Source organism: Micropterus salmoides, unplaced genomic scaffold, assembly GCF_014851395.1.
Source record: "Micropterus salmoides isolate LMB-PRFRI ecotype aquatic unplaced genomic scaffold, ASM1485139v1 Ms_hic_scaffold_6, whole genome shotgun sequence".
In the NCBI taxonomy this organism is placed as follows: domain Eukaryota; kingdom Metazoa; phylum Chordata; class Actinopteri; order Centrarchiformes; family Centrarchidae; genus Micropterus; species Micropterus salmoides.
Genome location: NW_024044348.1, coordinates 16,554,449 through 16,579,042, shown reverse-complemented (window position 1 = coordinate 16,579,042; position 24,594 = coordinate 16,554,449). Strand labels below are relative to the sequence as shown.

The 24,594-nt window shown below is 40.9% G+C and overlaps 1 protein-coding gene across 3 annotated transcripts in view; it reads right to left on the bottom strand.

The window, feature by feature from the left end:
- Positions 1–20,669, bottom strand: part of acsf3 (acyl-CoA synthetase family member 3) — a 52,433-nt gene extending 31,764 nt beyond the window's left edge. For all 3 annotated transcript variants that reach the window (XR_005442179.1, XR_005442180.1, XM_038700856.1), the window contains exons 1-7: positions 20,583–20,669; positions 18,830–19,609; positions 15,239–15,394; positions 11,083–11,237; positions 10,495–10,640; positions 4,496–4,593; positions 4,237–4,363 (exon numbers count right to left, since the gene is read on the bottom strand). Coding sequence is in view for 1 of the 3 variants with exons in the window: in XM_038700856.1 (XP_038556784.1) it covers positions 4,237–4,363; positions 4,496–4,593; positions 10,495–10,640; positions 11,083–11,237; positions 15,239–15,394; positions 18,830–19,546 (1,399 nt within the window). In the remaining 2 variants the exon portion in view is untranslated. The remainder of the gene's footprint in view (positions 1–4,236; positions 4,364–4,495; positions 4,594–10,494; positions 10,641–11,082; positions 11,238–15,238; positions 15,395–18,829; positions 19,610–20,582) is intronic.
- Positions 20,670–24,594: the final 3,925 nt, after the last annotated feature.

Here is a 24,594-nt window from a genome sequence, read left to right as displayed (position 1 = left end):
CACGGTTTAACAAGAGGGCGAACACTCACATACTCAATCAAATGTGTTTTAACACTCATGCTTTGCCAAATTAAAGTTTTCTGTAAATCTCACAGGATTCAGTTGCATTCACATAAGTAGGTTCCATATAATAAGCCCTTAAGAGTGTGAAACGGCGGTAAAGCGACAATGATTTAACCCCCTTGTTAACTTTTCTGCCCATGAGCCGGCGTCTCTTCAAGTTAATTAAGTAAATTATTAAACATCAGATAAGTCTGGGTTAATATTCAGCCCCCAAACACAGCTTCCTCCACACTGCCTGCTGCAACCAAGCTTCCATTATTTATTACTGAGATGCAAAATTTGAAAAATTGCTAATGCCCAAGCTTCCCTCTCTTCCCACAAGTCCTTACTAATTTATGTATTCATTCATTTATTTATGGTTTATTTCAGAACACCATAAAACATTCCAGGAGCAGTACCGGGCCGTCTTGGTTGATAGACACCGACTAAACCCAAATCTACCTCACCACTTTTACATTATCTTTCGCTTTGTTGCCCGCGACTTGTTGTATTTACCCGTGTACTTCAAAACTAACAACAAACGCCCTTGCAGTCTTGTCAACTTGAGCTGAACTCATGCTGTATCTCTGGACAGCAGACAGACTGTATTGCAGAACGAGCACAAAACAAGGGTTAAAAAAAAGGCGAGAGGGGATCAATGTGCTCAGAGATGTTTGTGAAGATGAGTGGAAAGAGAGAGCACTCAGGAGAAGGTGACAGCTTCCCTATAGAGCTGCCAGTCATGCTACGCAGCACCCGCTCGCAGTAGAGAAGACACCTCTCACCAGCTGAGAACTTATTGATCTAAACACTCCTTCTACAGTCCACTTTTTCTTGGCCATCTCTCCTTCGCCTCCTCTTCCAATTGGCCTGTCAGTCTCCCCTCTCAGCTTGATTTTCTTCTCATACTTCATCTTCCACTCAGTGTCAGCCGCAGAGTGCAAACAGAATGGGTTTTAAGATGTTTTCAACTGCAATGGATTTTAAATCTCTTTTTTTTCCAGTGCAGTTCTGCTGGCTGATCACAAAATGGAGTTTTGAGGTTATGAATGTTGTAGCCTGAAGTGCTTTATTTAATCTAGCTTTGGATAACAGGGGGGAACATGACTTTCTGCAACAGTAAGTGCATTCCCATCCACCTGTTTTTATCCGCATTTTCAATTCTATTACGTTAAACAACCTGAGTGGAAATGCCGGATAGTTTTTATGCTTGGCTAAAGTGGGACAGTTGACATATTGATAAAAAGAAAATGTGACAATGGAAGCGGACTTAGTGAATAAATCATGATATACGTGAAGCATATGGACTTAATGTCCACTGAAGCTGTAGACCCATGGAGGAGATGAAAAACTAGCAGCCAAAAACATCTGTGTGGGAGACTGTAACATTCCTCAAATGAATAAATACTGTATAACAAACATAAATGGCACACTTTCAATTACGTCATCTCATTAGTTCTTCTGCAATGGTTTACTGGTACCAGACTGGAGAATAAGCACCACTAACTGTTTATCTCGATGCACCCAACTCCTAATAGGAACCTGACTATTATCTTGCTGAAGATAAGGTCTGAAAGATCGCAGCATTGAATTACTGTATGTTGAAGGTGTATATAATAATATACATAAATTAAACAGAAAATTCAGTTTATCATGTGTTGTATTACTGTTATTGGCAAGTACATCACTCAGCATCAAGTGGAAAGTCATGTAAGCTAATTTAAACTGTACTCAACTTTTTTAAGTCCAAAAAGGTACATGAAAAGCAGTCTAGTGCTGAACACCTTTCATTTTTCATCTCTGTCATGAAGGTCAAATCCTAAAGGATGTAGAAAAAGTGAGATACAGAAAGCTCTGTCGAAAGGTGACAATAGATCTGCCAAGAGTTAGTCAGAGATGGAGTATGAGGATGAGTCAGAGTGTTAGAGAGAAAGGTGGAGTGTGAAACAGGGAGCAGGTGTGAAGGTAAAAAGCAGTGTAAGAGGTGAGGTAGGAAGCTAAACAGAGGGTTAAGTGCAGTATACACCCAAAACTAACCCTCCCCTCCTTTTTTCCGCCACATTACACCCCACTCTCCTGGTCACTGTCACCTGCAAAATCATTTGTTTAATTATTGCTAGCATCGCCAGCTTTCCAGATGGTTTCCTATAATATTTAGTGTAGTGTCTTGTAGTGATTTATTTTTTGGCCAATTGATCTGTCGTGGCAGGAAGATTTGGACCAGATTCAGACACCAGCCTCTCAAGCATGAACAAAATATAGTTCAAATGTAGTTTCAAACGCTGTCATATTGTTTCGCTGATAAAACGTCATATGGTTCTGTCAAGATTTACAGTGTTGTAAGGGCATTATGAAAGTCTTTTGCACAAATGTGTAATTGAGTCTAACTGTAATACTGTAATAATTTTATTGGCTAAATTACAAATGCAGTGCTGCATAAATAAACATTGTCAAGTTTTGTTAAGGGTCATGATGCAAGAGTAAATGAACAAACTCACTGAATTATGTCCAACAATATATATATGTCAAACAAAATATATGAAAAAGAACAACAAAACAAAATTTACATTGTTACCCCATTATTGTTTGGTTATGCACAGGGAAATCAAATACCTTTCCAAGAAGCTCCCTCTGTCTACAGGACAAACCAAAATCTAAAAACTAAAAGTTTTGGTTTTATGGGGTAGTTACATGCTCTAACTATGTCTCTCCGGGAACAGTTATGTCCTCACAGTGTTCACAAGTTCCTCAAAAAAATACCCGCAAATACATTACCCACAATGTAACCTGAATACAGAATGTTCAGTCAGAGGTTTCTAGTAGCGGCAAACGCAGCCTCGAGCCACTAGCCTCAAGCAGAGATGAGGAGTGGGCTACAGAGGTCTGGTAAACTCACTCCTCTCTACATCTACTTCCCCAGATTTTATTTTTTATTTTTAAACATGTAGTCTTCAGACCAACCAATACTGAGGAAATTTATCAGATTTATGCAACGTTTTTTTACAGATACGGTACTTTGATGTATACAATCGGTGGAGATTCCTTATTTAATCCTTTGAGTTTTCAATCAAAGAACTAGATATTTTCTAACTCAGTTGCTCAACATTTGAACCGCTGAGTCAACCACATGAGTTGAGCTTTGAAGGTGCTTTAAATACCACCTGAAATTGTCTAAGCAAAAAATAAAACAACTTTTTCTTCTGGAAACCTGGATGCCAAAAATCTCCTCACACTTCATACCTGTGTGTGTGTGTGTGTGTGTGTGTGTGTGTGTGTGTGTGTGTGTGGTGTTTAAGTTGGCATCAGGGAACATAGGCAGGTGGGTGGGCAAGGAACGTTTTTGATAGCTTCCTATAGAGTAGTCCACTGTGTGTGTGTGTGTGTGTGTGTGTGTGTGTGTGTGTGTGTGTGTGTGTATGTGTGCGTGTGGCTTGAGGGACTGGTCTGTGGGGAGCTGATTGCACAGGCTCTCATTATGTGGCCGGTGGCTGTAATGGAGTGTGACAGCAGCGTGCTGTGCTCTGGATCTCTGTCCTTCCAGCCTGCAAAGCCAATTAAACACACTCTGCACCGCTTTCCCACTGCCTCGCCCTGCTTCTCCATTACTTGCTCCTTCCTTGCTTCTTTTCACCCACTCCTCCCCCTCCACCACAAGCTCCACATCCCCACCTTGTCCATCCCCACTCTCGCGGGAGCCTTACATGCCACCCTTTGTAGCCGACTCTTTCTAACCCCTCCACCACCACATCTCCAAGCTCAATACTTCCAGCTCTTTCCTCACGCTTTTGCTTCTGGCTGTTCTCTGTCCTGTTGTCTACATGAAAATTAAAAGTAAACTACAGGTCCTTTTTGGGAGAGGGGGATGATGGGCTGCAGGGAGACAGCCTCTGATGACATCTTCCATGTGTACTGCCTCACACACACACACACACACACACACACAAGAACGAGGGAGAGGAAGAGAGCTAGAGAGCAATACTTGGTTTCTCAAGACCCTGAGCAGTCACAACCACTTAGGAGGAAAAATGCCCTGCAGCACCAAAAACACACACAGTCCATTTATCACTCCCTCACAGTCCCCCAAAATGTGCGCACACACACATCCAGTACACACATTTGAGTGTGAATGTGTGCGTGCATGTACAGTGCTGAAGTGTGAGTTAAGAAGAAAAAGAGGAGAAGAGCGTTTGGTACCTGTTTTGAACCAGCCATCATCAGTGAAAGACTCTCTGGTCTCTCGAGGTTTGCCCCAGTACTCCTTAAAGACCGATGGGCCACGAACTAGTAGCTCCCCTTCTTTCCCCTCCAGACCTGGACGTACCTGCCATATATTCAAAGAGAAATGAAGAGATGAAGAAATCCATCTTCAATCACACTACTGTCTGACATAATTCTGTTTTTCATCCCCTGTCTGTAGAACAATCAGCTTATAACTTATTCATTCATTGATTACCTGAGTCTCTCTGTGATTTCCCTCCACAATTGTGGTGTTGGTTGTGTTATTCATAACAATCCGAACTTCCACACCAGGAAGCGGCAGCCCTACAGCGCCTGATAATAAATGAAGCAGAAACACCCACAAAAAACTCATGAGTACAAAGGGAACATAGTCAGTTGAAATCAAGATGGTATAATTTTTGTCCACTTATACGGGCAGTAACCAATGGAGGGATCGTCATCAACTTTTAGTGCAGGATTTCTAACCACAGTGGGAGTTTACTCCCCTAAGATGGCATTGGCCTCTGTCTGCAGGGCATAACTGGTCACTAAATGGTTTGCTGAGCTTGTAAAACACTAAACTGAAAGCCATTCGTCTCAGTCACCAGTCAGCTTACTTGGACAGTAATGGGGATTTCTGGGCAATGCCTGATGCAGCTGTTTGCTCCAACAACAAGTAAACTCCAAATAAGACAACTGTCTTTGGACATTTGACTCTTAAGACAAAATAACAGGCCCAGAATACACTCCATGACATTGCAATTAATCAAGAGTAATGACAGAGTCCACAGAATCCACGGCATTAAGTCAAACCAAAATTCACAATATCGCACTCCTCTGACACACACAATAACACTCCATGCACCTCCATAACCATCAACTTAAATAACTACTCTACAATTTGCACCAGTTTTATGCTATTTCTGAAAAAAAGAAAAAGTACAGACTGTACTTCAGTCTTAACTACTGCTGAGTGCTTGACAAGGCTTTTTATTGCAGCACAGTTGCATAAAATTTTTATAACTGAGCTGACAAATTATGAAATGCAATGAGAGCTGTTACTGCTCACTCTAACTGTGAGCTGCAGCAATGTTTAAGTGAAACTATTAATAAGGAATGTGTTACCTCCAAAATGGGTTGCAAATTGAAAGTTCCCACATGTACTGACATCACCTACAGTCTCCATGTTTGTGTGTTTGCAAGTGTGACCTCCTGAGTTAAGTAATTATAGCAAAGAGTACACAGGGAATGCATGCAGAAGGTCTCAGTGGTCTTTTGTGTGTGTGTGTGTGTGTGTGTGTGTGTGTGTGTGTGTGTGTGTGTGTGTGTGTGTGTGTGTGTGTGTGTGTGTGCTTTCTACATAGTGAGGACCGGAACAAGATTTAGACTTGGTTTCGAGGGTTAGGGTAGAATTAGGTTTAGGTTAGGGTTAGGATCAGGGTCAACATTTTAGTTGTGATGGTTAAGGATAGGCTAAGGGTCCAGGGAACACATTATGTCAATGACAGTCCCCACAAGGATAGAAGTACAAGGATGAATGTGTGTGTGTGTGTGTGTGTGTGTGTGTGTGTGTGCGCGCGCGTGTGTTTGCGCGCATGTGTTTGTGTGTGTGTGTGTGTGTGTGTGCCTGCCTTAAGGCTCTCCCAATAAAGAACTGGGCAGGTCCTGATTAAAGACTGATGCTCTCACTACATATTGATGTAATACACTCCAGTCTTGATTGGCAATGTGTATCACACACCCTCCATCACTTGCACTCCAGTCCAACACGAAAAACCAACTGACAAAGCAGGATAACAAACAAGCTTAAGTTGGAAGGTTAGACAAGCTGAATCTAGCCAAGTTATAATGATCACTGCATCCTGGACTGTTGTGTCAAAGAGGCTTACTGAGACGAGGTGGCTCTGGGATCCTCATTACAGTCAAAGTATGGAGGATGGAGTGGGTGCTTCATCAGAACTGCTTGTCAGACGGTCCAATAGCTTCAGAAAGCATCTGACCATGTTACTCCGAAACGGACAATCCAACACTTACACCCACTCCACACCATGGTTGGCCAGCTGTGTGAAAGTGAGAAAGGAGTAGGGTTTGAACTTCTCTCTCTAGCTTATTTTTCATTCTTGACACAACTATTTCCGTCACTTTTCATGTGAACAACTGAGTGCAACACTGTGAATGGCTTCCAGGAGAGAAGGTCTCAAAATGTGCTGTTACCCCCATATTTAAACCATATCGTCTCTCTCACCTCTCTATGATGGCCAGCTGAACATATTTGATTTGATTTGTCATTCGAACAAGCACTTTTCTAGCTAAACCAACCGCTTAATGCCTCCAAATATGGGTCATCTGAATTAAAGATTTTAGATCAACGCTGTCAAGGTTGTGGACAGCAGTTGTGCTGCAGTGAAGCTGTTTCCAGTTCAGAGAGCTCACAGAGCAGAATGTTGTTGAGTGTCTGTCTGAAATACTCCAAACTTTAGACAGTCGAAGGCACGGTCTTGTAGCTAGAGCTTGTCCGGGAGAATCCCACACCGGATGCAGCGACGCGTCGACGAGTCAATTACGTCGACAAATTGCCCCAGACCTATATTGCTTTAAAGGATAATTCTGGTTTAATTGTGTCTTATTTTTTAATACTCATCAAATAATTGATGTGATGTGGAAACAACGAAGTGTGAAACGAGCAGTCAGATGATCAGACAAGTTGTAAACAAGTTGACAGTTTAGCCAGATCTAAACCACTCTATTTGGAGGAAAAGCTGAAAGAAATTGCATGTGAAATGTTGGTAATGAACAGCAAGTTCGGGTAATAATTCTACCACTTGTCTTTGTTTTCTTTTCCAAATATGTTTGGCTGATGTGTTTTGTTTAAGTCTTGTCAAATCATATGATATCTGATGTGTTTCTGCCCCTTTAGTGAAGTTGCCACATTCCCAGATCTCAGAAATGAACACGGTGAGTATAATTTTATTAGTGATCGGAATGATAATGAATTAATTCTTTAGAACAACCCTGGTAAATAGATTATTACAAAAACCCTAACAAACAAGATCAATCTCTTCTCCTCTCGTGTTCTTTTCCCCTGATCAGGGGTGAAGAGGTGTAGACGGAGTAATCTTCCTTGAGTTTTTCACCCTTTCCAGCAAAAAAACTGCCATCTACAAAATGACAAAAACAGACTCGTCTCCCTCAATGACAAAGTCTCCACAATCCATTTACAGTTCAATTCAGGGAATCTCTCTCCCCTTCTATGCCCTCTTCTATCATCATTTTTTTCCTCTCATGTCAGGAGCTTTAGAAATTTTGGAGACTTGTAGCATTCTGGTCTTGATGATTCAACAAGATTGAGTGGCATTTTGAAGAGTACAGGCAGGTTATAAATGCTACATGCTAGGTGGGAAGAGGTCTGTGTGTCGCGGAGAAGGCACAGCATGACAAAGGTCCAGACAGCATTGTTCCACAGTTATTCTTTCAAGGGGTTTATGAAAGATGATATAATTTTTTGCATCAAATGACAGCTTTGTCAAGATGACATCAGGAGAAAGACAGCCTTGAAGGTGTCTTTCTCTGTTCTCGATGTTAGTAAAAAGACAAAAAAAAGCCTGGAAATTAGGAAGAAAAACAAAAAAAAGATGAAACGGCAGCAAATGAGTTAATAGCAAGACTGAAAGAAGTGGGTCTAATCTCACATTCCTACATCTCTACATCTCTACAAGGGCGATATGACCTAGAAAGCCACACTGCTGTTAATCTGGAATGCTCCAAAACTGCAAAGTACACAACAAAATCAGGCCAATAAGATGCCCTAAATACACTAGAAAAGTATTAATGCAATAGGTGTCAATAAGTGTATTAATAGTTGAGTTCCCTGCTACTTAGTTGGTGTAGGACAGAAAGAAAAGAAAGTGTATGTAAAAGAGGGAGAGAGAGAGGAACTCCACTCCACTACTCTTCTGAGAGTGTTTCCTATGGTTGCTGTTGATCCATTTTAACCTACTTAAAGAAAAGGCAGAAACACACAGACTCAAACAGGCACATGCTCATGCCTGCATATACACACGCACACACATACACACAACTCTCACAAAAGTCTGTGCGGCAGTGGAAACATCAATAGAAACACAGACCTCTTGAAGACACTCTTAATAATCACCTGAGAGGAATCAAACGCAGCCTGCCTAGTTTATGTGAAACATTACCTGACAAACAAACAAAACAATACAGCAGACAGAAGATTGCGCAATCAACTCGCAAGCTAATTAGCTTTACCTGTAAAGAAAAAGAGTTGGCTAGGGAACAGGGAGGGAAGAAGGTGGGGAGAGAGAGGAAGTGTGGGAGGACAGGAGAAGACAGGAGAAGAAAGCAACCACCACTAGCCTGACCTCATTGCCTTTGTTTCCGTGTGTGAGGGAGGTGTAGTTGGGATCATGGGGTTTTAGTTGACATCACACCAGAGAAAACTGTCTATGATCAAAACACAACACTGACGCCGTACTACTGAATCTAACTGGTGAGGGAGGTAGAACGATATCAGAGAGATATGTGATGAAGACGAGGAACAGTTACTTCATGTGTGGTCACACCAACCAGTATGGTTTCTTCGGTAAAAAGTAATTTCTGCAGCAGCATCTTATTTGTGAACCTGTCCAATAATTTTGTGGCGCAGATAAAATATTGCACTTTCTAACCACTTTTGTACCTCCATGAGTCCATGACATCTTCTGCTAGATATTAAAATATAGCCATCAAAATTATGTTGAATGAATTGAAAACATTGATTATATCATCTAAGATCAAGATGTGCAGAAGCTTTAAATCAAATGTGTAGAAGCTTTTAATCAAATTTTGCCTCGTTTTAATAGTACCAAATTTCCTCAACAACTCAGTAAAAACTACACTTAAAGGAATGTGCTATTATCAGCCACTCCACAATAAACTTCAACTTTGGGAAAGAACGGAAAGCAAAAATCCCAATCCTCTGCTCCATGAAGTCATTTTCATTTTAATTAAGCTCCATGAAAGCCTCAAGCTCTGTCTAAAACCATACTCCCTGGCCATGTTTCCTGGACACAGATTTTTTCTGAAAAGTTATGCCAGCTACATGTTGGGCTTAATTGCAATAAAACAACAGATTTAATGTGACAAATTTCAGACCAGCATTTTGAAAGTGAAAAACATTCACATTGGCTGCCTTCATCCATTAGCAGGGGGTGACTGCCAACCAACCCAAAGTTTCACGGTCAGTAAAACTATGTTCACTTTGGCTGACAAAGTAATGACAACGTCCTGGAGAGCACACCACCTAATCCAGCTGACTGACGTTGACGCATTTTTTTTTATTTGAAAACCTTATATGAAATTTTGCCAAGCAAAGACAGACAGACTTTTAGAGGTTTAGTAACCTGGTGTGATGCACTCACACTACATCTGCATTCTTTACTGCCTTACTCACTAGATTAGAACACATGAGGAAATGTTGCCCTTGTTTTTCTTTTGGTCATGAAAGGTTTTCCAAGCTTGAGTAATTCAAATCAGATGTCAAACTTGTCTTTAAAAAACATTTTATTCTGGCTTCATATCCTGCAGCTGATCCACCACACTTTGCTTGGAAGACGACCAAGACCTGCCTTTTCAGCTATCTTAGTGTTCTGCTAGGACTGGACGATATGACGAAAAATGTTATCACAATAAAAAGCTTCAAATATTTCGATATCGATATTTATCACCATAAGTACCAAATCTTTATTTCTTTCGAATTTAAAGGCTGATTTCTGCTCTTGAGTGAAAGTTGAAGAAACCTGATTGTTGTTTGTGGTTTAAACTCTTCTTTATGGTCAACACTTAATGCCAAACAGTGGATCACTTCACAAATTTGAGGTAGAACATTCAAAACAATTATGATAAAATCTTTGCCAACAAATATGCACGAGTAAAATTAAGTAAAATCTTTTTTCAGTCCTTTTTCCTCGACAGAATAAACATCTTAATAAAAAAGTCCTAATTCGTGTGTGATTCAAGTGAATAAAATCAAACATTTATTGAATATTTACTGAACATTTGTTATATTGTTATTGAAACAAATTATATCGCAATAATTATTGTTATTGTTTTATTGTCCAGTCCTATGTTCTGCATGACATTATTGTTATCCACCGTGAAGGATAGAATAAACAACTATATGTATTTTTCCATACTGGGTAAAAGTACAAGTGCGTGTTAGTGAAACATGTCTACCTGGGTTGCGTTGGCCCTTGAGAGGGTTAGACAGTGCCATGCCGGTCTCGGTCATTCCGTAGCGCTCCAGCAGTGTGTGTCCTGTAATCTCTTCCCAGCGCTGCAGTGTGGGAAGAGGGAGAGCAGCCGAGCCCGAAACCATCAGTCTAGAGGGAGAGGGCCGGACATGAGGGAAACACAAAAATCCTTATAACACATTCCTAGGTTATACTATGACATAAAAACTTTGTGAAACATGTCGATTTAAATTCTATCAGGGCTGGAAGGCTGAATGCCTATGACATTTGAAAAGGGGGTAAACCACATTTCAGATCATTAGGAAGACTGTTTATGTACATCCACAGTTCACATTATTTGTTTCAGATATTCATGTGTGCTGTGGGTGATATGTGGGATTTATTCCATATATATATATATATATATATATATATATATATATATATATATATATATATATATATACACACATACACACACACACACACACACACACACACACACACACAGTATAAACACACACAACTACACGTATCAACAGATACATCTACACATGAGTGAGCTGTCTGTCATTGATCCTACAGCCAGTACCTGATCCTCTCTTTGCAGACCGCTTTGACAAAGTCCTTGACATGAGGTTGTGTGAAGTGCTGATCATAGTACTGGATCAGCTTAGAGTAGATAGTTGGCACGGCCATGAACACTTTAACCGAGGGAGCCTTGGAGCTCAACAGCATCTCCCACACCTGGGAGAAAGTCAAAGAGAGATAAGCACAACATATAATAATAAGAGGGAGGAAGAGAGAGGGAGATAAGGAAAAGCAAAAATTAAAGTCGTGTATCTAATGGACGAGGCCATGCAAACTGAATAATTACATCCAAATTAATTTTATTAAAAGGGTAATTCTGGTATTTTTAAACCTGGATCATATGTTTACATACTTAGGGTCTAAATGACTAATAGGTACAAAAATTAGTTCTGTAGGTAGCCCTAGCCGGCAACCACGAAACAGACATATTCCTCTGGGGAAATTGTGCCCATAAAAAGTTTGTCCACCAAAACTGCTTGTTTTTGATACCGACAGGCTCAGATTGTTGTCTGACAACATTATGGAAAGACTTCCTATAAAGAGAGACCTTTTTGTTAAAGAGTAAGATGACTACTGACTCACATTTCCAAGGTCTTCATCTTGCAACAACTTACCTCTCACAAGATTTCAGACTTCTGGTTTCTGGTTAAACAAAAACTCTTTAACAAAAATGTGTGTCTTTTTAGGGAACCTTTCTATAATGTTTTCAGGCACTTAGACTAACAATCTGAGCTTGTCAGGGGCAAAAACAAGCACTTGGGCAACTGAGATGATCTACTGAACCGATTCTAAAACTTTTTACACCTATTAGTCATTTAGACCCCAAATATGTAAAAATGTGTTTCATGGTTAAAAATACCGTAACTATCCTTTAATACATGTGATATTGTTATCTTTTATTCGATGTAAATGGCAAAGTAAGGCCCAGACAGCAGCTTCATACAAAAACTGTCAACACAATGCCAAAAAAAGAGCAGAAAACAGTCCAGATTTGTAAAGGTCAGGGGCAGGAAAACAGCAGACTGCTGTAGGGCAGAGCTGGCACGTTGGCCAGTTAAAAGGCCTTCTGTATGGATACTTTTGACAAATGTGCTTTTTGACTGTTACAGAAGGAGCCACTCGTGTCCTCTACTGCCTCAATCATGCGGCTTTAAACACACGCACAGGCTTAAATGGACATAAACATACATTGTGAACTACATGCACATATAAAAAAACTGTTCAAATATCACATAAACTCACTTGTTCAAGGACAAAGCCATTTTACACACCCCGCCCCACTCCACTTCATCTCTCACGCACACACACACACACAGTCTGGGTACATAGACGATGGGAGGATGAGACAACAGCATGAATTAAGTGAAGGTGAACGACAGCTTCTCTAAGTCCGTCTCCCCCTGGGATACAAAAGCTCCTCCCCAGCTGTCTCCCCTCCGCTCTCAGTCTACTTATCTTCACTTCTTCTTTCTTCTACCTCCATTCCCCAAGTGCTTCTTTTTCATTCTCCACTTTCATCTCTGACCCACCATTTTCCCTCCATCTTTCTTTCTCCCCTCTACTCCCTATCTCACATTCACTTACCTTCTCTCTCCATTTCGTAATTTCCTGCTTCGCTGCCTCTCTATCACCCTCTCTCTCTCTCTCTCTCACACACACACACACACACACACACCTAGACACATACTCACACACAGAAAGATGCAGTCTCTCCCATCATCCCCTCACCTACAGTCCAACCATATCCTTCTTAATATGCCAACAATTTCCAATCATTTCCTTCCACTTCTCCTATGAGTCACCTCATTGTAGACTAACTTTCACCTCCTCTTGCTCTGCTGCTAATAAACAAACATAACTGAAATATAGAGACAAATAGAGCTGAAATTATGAAGACTTGTCAGCAGTCTAATTTAGATGATAAAAGTTGATCTACAAATTATGGGTGCTCACGGTTCACCTGTAGACATACAGAATAAAACTTTGTGCAGAGGATTATTAAACAAGTGTGTGCTGACTATTCTGTGTGGTGTCTATCAAGTGCAGTGGAGCGCTTCTACCAAGTCCAGTCTGGAGGGGAGAGGAAGGCAATTTATGTCCATCAAAAGGTAGGCCTCCACCTAGGGGACAGGATGTGGTGAGAACCCAGAGATATGGCCTGCATCCTACTCAATGAGCTGCTCGGCCCTGCACTCGAACATAGGACTGCAATACAATTGCAAATTCTTCCGAGAAGGACTGGATGTTAAATACTAATGTGTCTTTAGCGCTCAGTATCGAAAAATAGCATGTATTAAAAGTTTGATCACCTTTTTAGTCCAGTTTACTTATCATTTGAGGAGCTATTTCCTTTTATCCTTTGCTATCATAATTTAACTAATTTCTGACTGTGTTATATTCAGGAAAGTTGTTTGTACAGTGGCTTGTGAAAGAAAATTAAACAAATTAATAAAATTAAAAACTGATTTATTTGGCTTATTTTGGTAAAAAGAAAAAAATGCATTTTTATATTCCTCAAATCAAGCTCTGTGAGGCTGTAATGTACTGCTAAATGCGAACGTCAGCATGCTAACAAGCTCACGACGACAATGCTAACATGCTGACATTTAGCAGGTATAATATTTACCATATTCACCTTCTTAGTTTAGCGTGTTAGTATATACCATTAATTCTGAGGGGAACATGAATGTCTGTACAGAATTCCATGGGAATCCATCCAATAGCTGCTGAGAAATTTCTGCCTGGACCAAAGTGGTAGACCGACAGACAGACAGATCACCTATTGTGTAGAGTGGCATTGCCATCCCTACAGCCAACACAACGTCAAAATACTTCATCCCCTCAAGTCTTGCCCAACCCAAACCATTGGTGTATGAAACATTACTTTAAGATTATATTATATTATTAAAGAACAGGCAGATGTGAGTGTACAAGGATACTTTTAAAGTAGCGCCTCAATCTTAATACATACTTGATGTATTATCCCTCCCTCCTATTAAATATCTCAAACAATGCGATTTTACATTTGAGTTGAACATTATTTCAGCGTGTTAGTGAATCATTTCCTCATTCTTAATCAAAATATTAGTTGCTGTGATGAAGAAGTCAGATTCAAATACACAAACAAAATCTGACCAGTGCTGTGTGCACCACAGGAAGAGTATCTGCCTCTGTCAGTCTGCAATAGCCCACTTGAAATAGACTTATCTGCGATTTACTGGATCACAATTCCTGCACTGAACATTTTTGTCACTATCTCCCGGCGAAATCAGAAAAAAAATCAATGGCGGCCTCTGCTGCCTAGGCTACCCTTCAGAGATCTTGGGGGATAGAAGAGACAGACTATCGATCACTTCATCAATGTACTGTAACTTCAGGAGGAGAATAAAGGTTTTTTTTTCTGAGGGTGAGAGGAGGCGTTTTGTGGTTTGGTACACAAGGTCAGGGATAACAGTTGAATACTGATAGCTATAACAGCGTATGTGTATAATACCCATGTTGACAGATACATGCGTCCTTTAAGACCTTTCCTTTCCATCTACCTTCACTGTCATTAGGCTTTAGAGATCCTGGCGTACAAAGACAAACACACATACATGGTAAAACACGTGCATCTACACTCCTATATGTTCCAAAGCCACACACACACTTAGCACCCCATCTTCCCCTCCCTTCTTAGGGCCAAACAAGCACTATCATCCTTCAATGTCAGCTCATCGATTGATCCGCTGCTTAAGCCCCTGCCGTGAGTCGGCATTGGTCAGATACAAAGCCACACAGGGCAATTCATCACTGAGCCCAAACACTTAGTTTGACAGTCAGAGAGGGAGGAGGAGGAGAGGCTGATAGAAGAAGAGAGGGAGAGGAGATGAAGCGAGGAGAAAAGACAGAAGAAAAGTGTAAGGAGAAAGGGAAACTCTGATACAGAAAAAATGGATTGATGTGGAAACAGTGGAAGGTCTTTCTCAAACCAGTAGCACCTTGTCCATACAGGACGTCTAAATCTGATATACTTCCCCTCAGGTACACCTCCGTCACCTCCGGAGCCTTAGAGCTGTACAACTCTCTCTTTTGTTCAGGGGTGTTAATGAAAGGTACACTGTGCCAAGAGAAAGAGTTAGAACAAGAAGGAGACAGAGACAGAGTGCAGTCTAGACCTTCTGAGGCTGGAAGTCAGGCAGCATGATGCAGGTGGCGCCCACCCAGAGAGGGCATAGCAGCTTGTTAACGATGCCATGCACGTGGTGGAGTGGCAAGGTGTGGAGGATGACGTCATCGCTGGACCACGCCCACTCTGAAACCAGACACTGGACCTGAGGGTGAGGGGGGAGACAGGAGAGGAAAGAGAAGCGGGGGTCATCATGCCATATTATCTTTAAAATAAATCACTTCCACTGTTGCAGACATTTCTCACATCATCACACATTTTTAGCAGTTAGCAGGAATAAAAAAACACAGCATAAAAAGGCTCCGAAACGCAAGATACACGCCCAAAAACTGTTTGATAAAACTGTATGGATTGTTTGTTAGACTTATCGCGGTTAAGAAGCCATTTGTTATTATGAAACACAAAATCTAGGTACTGTAATACAAGTCATGAAATGTAAATAGTGGCTTGCTGGCCTATATCTAAACCTTATTTCAAGAATGGCGGATATGAACCTCTAGTAATTTCGTCTACTCAATTCAAGCTCAAAATCATAAATTTGTCTTGTACAACAACTTGTACAACATATACCCGCTATTATTAGACCCCTTATTCAAATAAGGAAAAACTCCACTAACTCACCATTAAGGTTCATTTAGTTCATTTAGTTGCCAGAATTAGATTTGGTGATTACGGAGGGCACGGAAATTGAACTTCACCCTTGCGCTCCTGAAATCACTTATGATACTGCTGAGCAGTAAATGTGTCTGTTTAATTAATTCTGCGATTTTTTAGCTGTGAATGTCAAGTTATAGAGGAACATGTGTGCTACAATAGGCTAAATCTAAACAGCACCTTTGTGAAGCGTATTTTTTTTAACTTTGGTTAATACTTAAAGGTGATTTTTATCTTAGAGCTATATTGAATTGCATTATATTGTACAGCTGTTCTGATTATTGTGGCCTGTTCACTGCATGTTTGTCTAAGCAGATAATAAAGAATCCTCTTGCTTTGTTTATAAAAAGTTAAATGCACACCACATGCTTCTGAATGCAATTGCAAAATAACTGAACAGATCACAGCTAGAAAGACTTTTGCAGAAACACACATGCATGCAGATATCAGAAGTCATGTTAATGTTTGCTCTAAGACTCAGTATTTGAAATCACACCACCAACCACTTGGACAGGTAGGTCAGTGTGATCTTTTGTTGTAAATGTTACTGCAGTTTCTGATCACTCAGATGGCACCCCCAATGACACTGTTCACCACAGGCAAAATGCACCTCAATAATTAGGTTAGGGAATTTGTATGCTTTTCAATTTTCCATTCACTAGCAAAGAATTGCAGCATTGCTGAAGGCACTATCAGGCATTACAACACCAAAGATTATGCAAAAATATTCAGTGTATACACACACTGTCAAGAAGTGGAAGGTGGGGATCAAATGGACATCTTAAATCAATGTTTAAATTTGGAAGTCATTCAGCAATTTTATTTTCCTTTGTTTCAAACTCTTCATTCACATTAACCAGACAGAGGAGCTTTCCAGGAATTCTGACAACCTGATGTTGTTCTCTTCAAGGAAAACAGACTCACTTAATCATTCACTCACCTCCCTGGGCCAACCAGAGACAAATGAAGCTCTTCTCATCTTTTAGAGTGTTTTAATTTTCCACACTATTGGACATGTGGGTCAATTCTTTTTAAGGGGAGGGAAGGGAAATCTTCAGGAGATCCTTAATGGCATAGTTATTAGTGAATATTTGGAAAGCTTGACTGGAACAAACTAGAAATGATGCTAATCAGTGAGTCAAATACGAGTGTGGAGGTGTCCAAACACTTCTTGCACTCAAAAACATGCATGTGTCCATATTTGTTAGGTTTGTGGAGCTCTGGATAGACCCTTCATAATCTCTGCCTGCAAAGCATAAAATATCCTGTATAAAGATTTAACTAAAGAACACTGTGCCACTGTCAGACATAGGGACTTATATAAATAATATTGACTGAATATTTAAGTTAGCAAACAATTCATTACAAAAGACCCTGGAAGGTATTTAAATGAAATGAAATACAGCATATTAGTGCTGTGTATTTCATGGGGTAAAATGAGCAAAACAACCAATGATGTGCATTTTTTACATGACAGTTGCAGTTTTACTATATAGGTTCTATATTGTCTATCCACTGTACCAGAGTTCTGAAAAAGCATAGCATTCAAAGATCTTGTTTCAAGTAAATCAAACCTAGAACATAAACATGCACAACATGAAAAAGATACTGCAGATTTTGTAATTTCTTGCATCAAACAAAGCAGATCAAAAAAGTGAATCTAAAATCACTGATGTCTGAGCTTCCAACAAGCACCTGAACACACCAACAAGGCTTTAAGCAAGCAAGCAAGCATTTAAAGGCCCCACCCCCCAGATATTGTGCAATTTTGACTAATGTGTTATGGCTAGTGGAGGATATCTGGACAGGACACACAGAATGAGGAGGGGTAAGGAAATTATATAAAAGGCAGGAGAGTAGACTACAAACATGTCAAACAGTCCCAGGTATCATATCAATTATAGCACTGACCAAAACAGTATTGATATTGGTGTAGATCCCTTAGATTAAAAAAATATATATACATAAGACCAAGACACATACCAAGACATTTTACAGAAGAAAAATCAATGTTCTCTAGTGGAGAAACCATTTAATATAGACATGGTTTCTAAAGGACAACAAACCTAGTTTGGCATATCGCTACTGCAAATTTCATAAAAAAATTTAATGTAAATTTAATAAAGACCTCTTGTATAAATGTAATATTAACCAACACAGAAACATCAAAGTATTTTAAATTTAACAGGGTTTTTTAAATTATATAAAACAGGATTACATAAAAGACTATTGTGACGCCCTGTGGGATTATGTGTGGGTGTGGCCAATCTCTATCCCTTGCAGGTGAAGAGCAGCCGAGACTGATTGCAGTAACTCTGGGCACCTGAGCTAATTTCCCTGAGTATTTGTAACTGTCTTCTCATTCTGCAAGAGGCTGCTGTCGAGGCCAGGTCAGACCTCCCTGCAGGCCGGCTCCCCGGTTTCCCCTTTAGTTTGGATTTGGACTATTGCTTTGTGGTATTTATCTTGTTTTTGCATTCTACAACACCTTCACACATATACATTCATGCAAACATCATCCTGCACAGACAGTACCGAAAGCACAGACTACATACCTCATACTTTAATTATGTTAGTTTAAAATACCCCTTAATTTTGTTCATTTTGGTTTAAATAAACGTTTTGTTAAACTCTCCCTTTTGTTGTGGCCTTTTGAGCCAGGTCAAAACATAACACTAACACTATGGTGAACAAAAAAAACTTGTTTGAATTACTCTGAAAATGTTATGTTTAGCTGTCAAATGTTTTGGATAACCGCACAGATACAGAAGAGCCTATAGCTGGTGCACAGACAATTCACACTGCGCAGTATTATTATATTAACCACAGCTTTTCAGTCCATTAGCACCAGCCATACCATCCTCTGCTATGTCAAAGCTGTGAACCATTTACTTCATCAGACAAGCCTATGAGAAATTTGGTTTACCATGGCTTGGATGCTGTTGTGTGTATGTAGAACTCCCTTGGGTCTCCCTGTGGTACCACTCGTGTAGATTATCATAGCTGGTCGATCAGCCCAGTCTGTGATGGCTGTCTCTTTCTTTTGGGTGTCTGCCCCACCCAAAGTGCTCAGGTTAGAAGTAGGAGGAAGTGACAGGCATGGCAGCCCCAGCCTCTGTGCCAGCGGCTCTAGGGTTTCAGCATACGGATGCCCTGCTATCAGCAATGAAGTCTGGGAGTCAGATATGATGTACTCCAGTTCAGACTCAGGGTGTTTTCTGTAGAGTGGCACTGCCGTCCCACCACTCATCCAAGCCGCCCACTGTGCCACTGTATAGGAGGCATCATTAGCACACAGGAAGGAGATCCGCTTTCCTTCCAGACTCCCAAATTCAGAGTTTAGTGCAGAACTGATTCTACCTGCAAGGCCTAAGCTGCTGCAATACAGCTGCTTGTAGCTGTGGCTACCACTGCTATCTATGATGGCAAGCCTATCTCCAAACGCTGGAGCTCTGGCAAATGCTGGCTTCTGGTTTATCCTTGATGATGGTGCTGTAGTCCATCTATGAGACCTTCTCTGAACCGCAGTTCCCAGTAGCCATTGCCCTTGCTTTGATGGGCAATATGTTCGGTGAAGACAGGCTTTCCATTGAGGCAATGTAAACTTTAAAGAGTGGCAGGCAGCAGCGAGTCCTGACAGCATGGTTGAGAGCCGTTCAGACCAACCACAGTTAGAACCTCAAACAGAAGACATCTGTGAGTTGACCTGAAAAAGGCATGTTAGTATTATCAAGCAGCACACAAAGTTAAAAATCTTTTACTAACCACAAATACCGTATGAATTATATTTACTTGAATTATACTCCTGACAACACTGAATTTAACCAATTGGCAATCAATTTCATTCATCTAACACTGGCTGGACTATTTAACAAACTCACTGCATGTGACTTACATGTTTCATTTTTTTCTATACTTTTAAACATAGTAGACAGAAAAGGGGGATAGTTGAAATAATTAATCACAAGTAGGCTGTGGGTCAATCCTGCAAAACACTGCATCCTGCATTTTTCACAATAATAATCCAATTCATTACACACCACACCTCAAGTTTGTAACGCAGGCTTTCTGCAAAAAATCTGGAGGCTCAAGCCCAAATCGAAATGACATCAAAAGGATTATTTTGTCAAGACTTTGCAAAGCTCCCTGCAGAGGTCATTATACAACTCTTCTCACATGCTGAGTAATGCTATCTGTGATAATTTAACTGCAGTTGCTGTGTAAAATAGGTGGAGTGTCTCTCCACCTATTTTTTTCAAGAATTTGTAGTTCTTGTGCTGTTGATTGGACAAACATGCCATTTGAAGACTTGATAATAAAAATTATTGTTTCATTCAGCAAATGACGAGTCTGTAACGTTAGGTGTGTGATAGCCACTACTGTCTGTTTTGTCCACAAAACATGTTTAACCACGTTTTAATTTGTTTTCCAGTGACTTATTACGGGATTACACGTATTTCGATGTCACGCACTGCCCAGAATAACTGAGTAACTGTGCTGACCCTTCCCTTTTGACATTGACTTTAGTTACCTACACTAACTTAACGGACAGTGACAGACTGAAGACAACCCAAACCGACCACACTTCAGCCAGAATACGAAGAATAAAAATCCCCTTTCAACAGCGAATAATATATGAATACTTCTTCAACAGTAGCCGTGTTCCACTGTACACATACCTCCGTTATCCATTCATATCCACCTTAACTGGAAAAAAAAATGCCGGTACGTATTATAGTGGAGGACGCGCAACGGCATTACTCTTCCGGCATGGAACAAATGTCGCTTGAATGGTTCCTGTCTTCTTCCTGCTACAACAAACCCAGCTCTTCTGTGGTAACTGAGACTTTAAAATACAGTTTTTAATTGTCCAAAAACATTGTGTTTTGTTTCTTTAATGACGTTGTACTTAATTATTTAAAACATATTACTACATGAAAGGATTTAAATGCTTAGTCATTGTATGAGATCATGATGTAATGCTTGCACACATAATTATTCAATTGTATTGCTTTAAGGCTGAATTAATTTAGTCTTTTAAGAACTATTTCAGCCTTTTTCTATTTTGATATATTTAAGTAGAAATGTTACACATGATCTGATGTAGTACTTTGTAGGCTACTAGTACTTTGTACTAGATGAAAGAGACTCACAGACAGCTCGTTCTAGATAATTATATCATTGATTATAGAGCTACTAGCATGACTTGTGTTGTTCTGTCATCCTGTGCTCCTTAACTCAGCTGGGTGGTTGTTGGCAAAATGTGCCCTCAGTTTTGAGGACCTGCAGATCAAGTGGAGAGGCTGCTCACCAGAGACGAGGACCGGGGAAGGGAGAGTGCAGCGTATATGCAGTTACCCCACACAGAGCTGTATTTGGCTTTAGATCACATGCCAGTCCTACCACTCAGTGTGCCAACTAGCTTGGCTGGCATCATCATCACAGTGCAAGTGGGCACATTCAGCCGCCAGCTGGCAGTCGCGGGCCTCAGATAAGAGAATGGTACAGACATGGCACACATTCAAAAAGTTTTCACTTCCCTCCCCAAACCCCCTACACTGCAAACAAGGATGGCATGTTCCTAACGAAACTGGAGCCTTTGTTTCAGAGAACTCCCCTCCACTCTCAGGAATAGTATCGTCAAAGACCATTCGTTCCCATTCTCGGGGAAAACGCTATTCAAGGGGATGCTATGCTACCCCAACAGCATCTAATTTCCAGAGAACCCTTTATTTGTAGGGCTTTGCACAGTCTTTCGTCTTTTTTTGAAGCAGATGCCACTGCCGCTTTTTTCCAAGGATTCAACCTAAAAATTACTGAATGTCGTCTGCGATGAAACGAAATAAGGCACAGATGACCCATGTATTTGGATTTGCTTCCTGGAAGTTGGCCATATTTTTGACATGCATTATGTGGGGATTGGAATCTCAGCCATTACAGATACTGGAGACATGCAGGGATGGATGAAGAGTGGAGGATAATAACGGGCATCACATATATGTCCGTTTGTCAGGGGTGAGGGGACGAGACATGGCTGCCATAAGAAGTGATGGTTACGGTTATGGCGAAAACATGATTAGACACATTATCTAGCAGAGGCTTTCTGCTGCAATGGCCTGCTGCCAATACACCATTCAGCAAAGACCACCTGAAAGGATCTCGCCACTGATGGGCAGGACGGCCGCAAGCCGGCGCCAACTCCCATCTTGGCAAAGGGCTCCATCTGAGGAAAAGAGAAAGAGAAAACGAGGGGACCCCCCACAGATCGGTGAAAGAGGATGAGATGGTAACACAAACCATGGGGAGTACCCAAGCATGTGTCAGGTTGGCATCAATGTGAGAATGTCTTGGCAACCGCTTCGTTCTCTCCCCTCCCACCCCAGCTCACACACAAACACACTGTTGCCCTGCTTGGAACACATGGTACATCAGCAGCGGCATCTGGCCGCGCTGACTCCTGGCAGCTGCGCTTCGTCTTCGCCAGTTGGGAGTCTTGGCACTGCCACTTCATCAACTACCTGTGGCTCCTCCCGAGTAAAAAGGCGAGCGATGAATTATTCCGGAGCTGCAGCTGCAAATTTGACTTTCATCCAAAAGATTCACCGTAAACATATGACTGCCTCACAGAGCACATGCCACCCACATACTAATGCATGGTTGACAGCATGGATTGTACTCTGCGCAAAGGGACTTGTGTGTCCTCATGTTATGGCACGGTTCATTTGAGGTGAAAGATGATGGATGATCCCAGGGAGAAACAGCCCATGGACAACCGGATGCTCTTGGTTTACAAAAAATTATTATTTTTTAAAAAGCCTCAGATCAACAAAAGCACAGTAAGCAAAAGACAAAAATAAGTCTCAGTAACGCTCATGAAGGCAATGGGTTCAGTGCGCGTCATCAGGCAGCATGGGCCCATCACTTTGTGCTGGGAAATGATTTTGAAAGATCAAATCAAAAGGCAGCCACGGATTATGCTGAAAGGAATTTCGCTCCCACATTTCATAATGGGTAACCTTTCAACTCAACAATTATTGCCTCACATTCCATTTCTAATGGAGGTTTTGACAACCAAGGACAATTGTGCTCTGAATACACTGTGACACATGGATTGCTGAAAAAGACTAGGACAGCTTTGTCTGAAGATTACCCCCGCTTGTCTTTGTGAGATGTGCTCACAAAAATCTTGTTTTGGAAAGTCCAAGATTATAGACAGTATAATGCAATATTGCTTTGTTTAATGTTTGATTATTTTAGTGGCACTTTAAGCTTTTGTCACAGAAATTACCATCTACTAGGCTGGATGATTCCGTTTCGTCACTGAGGTGAATTTAATGCCAACTCCTTTCCATCTGTCCAGAGATGTGCTTGGGTTCTCCTCTATTCTCTCAATTGATTTTTCTTGTAGAAAAGCCCTCACATTCCCAGGGCAAAAACCCAAAGCTTACAATTATCCCAAATGTCAGCTGGTTATATTGTTTTAGTTTCATATCAGCACTTTGTCAAAATGTTTTGCAGTATGTTTATTGTGATCACAGCTATGGTATTTAATGACAACATGGGCAGTGACTCAAGCTATTGACCATCTAGTTTAGGCACTTTTTATACATTAAGTAAAGGCTTAAGATTAGAGAGGAAGAGAAGTTTAAAAAAGCAGAAAGCCAAATTTAGGAATTCTTGACATCCACCGCTTTCTTTGGAGTTTGTGGTTTGCTCTCAGCTTCTTGAGCACTGCGTGACCCAATTTGAATTCAAAACTTGTCCTGTTTAGTATTTTTTTCTAGGCTTGTTTCAAGAGAAATGTTGCTGGCAAGTTGTTAAATCTAAATTGAACTACATCTTTCCTTTACTCACATCAACACATGCACATATTCTCTCGCTATTTTCTGTGGGTGTTAGTCATCTGACAGTGACCCATTGGGATTTTTTACTCCATCTGTGTCGGTCTGACCCATTTTAGCCCTCGGCCACGTCCAACTGTTCCATTTCCCAAACATATGTGCAGTGGCAGGGGGATAAGCGAACTGTTGCCATGCGGGACCTGCAGACACACACTGCAGATATGACACTGGACCCTGCTTTCCTGTCTGTCTGCTTCCCACAGCATATGCCATCATCAATACTGGCCCAGAGGATTCACACCTTACTGATTTGACAAAACACCCCTACTCTTGCTGTTTTTTCTTCTCCTGCTCTGAGTCAAGGATGTATATAAATGTGATTATCAGATGAAGTAAATTTGTAAAGATTTCTTCTTGTTATTGCACTTTGTGTGTGTTTACTATTGGACAATATGTTCTTCCTGTGCTGCCCTCATTTGGCCTGCACTGATTGTTAGTTGTCATCATGACTCTGCATCTCATCCATTGCTTAACCTCTCTTATTCAGTATTCACCTGTATTTCTTCTGTTTCTACTGGCCAGCCCTAGATTGTGCACTTGACATGGTAGAAAGACTGGCTACAGTTTGCAGATCATAACACTAGCCAGTGAGGGCAGAATAGGCCAACCAGAAGAGGGTTTTTCCAAGTGGTCCACATTGGCAGATGAGATGGTATCACTGCACAGAGCCAGGACCCACTGGGGACTGTGGGGTGTGAGGCACATATGGGCAAACAGGCTGCTGATGAGCTGCTTACATGAGCCGCTCATCACGGCCTTAGAGAGAGAGATGTCTCCACCAGAGGATTTT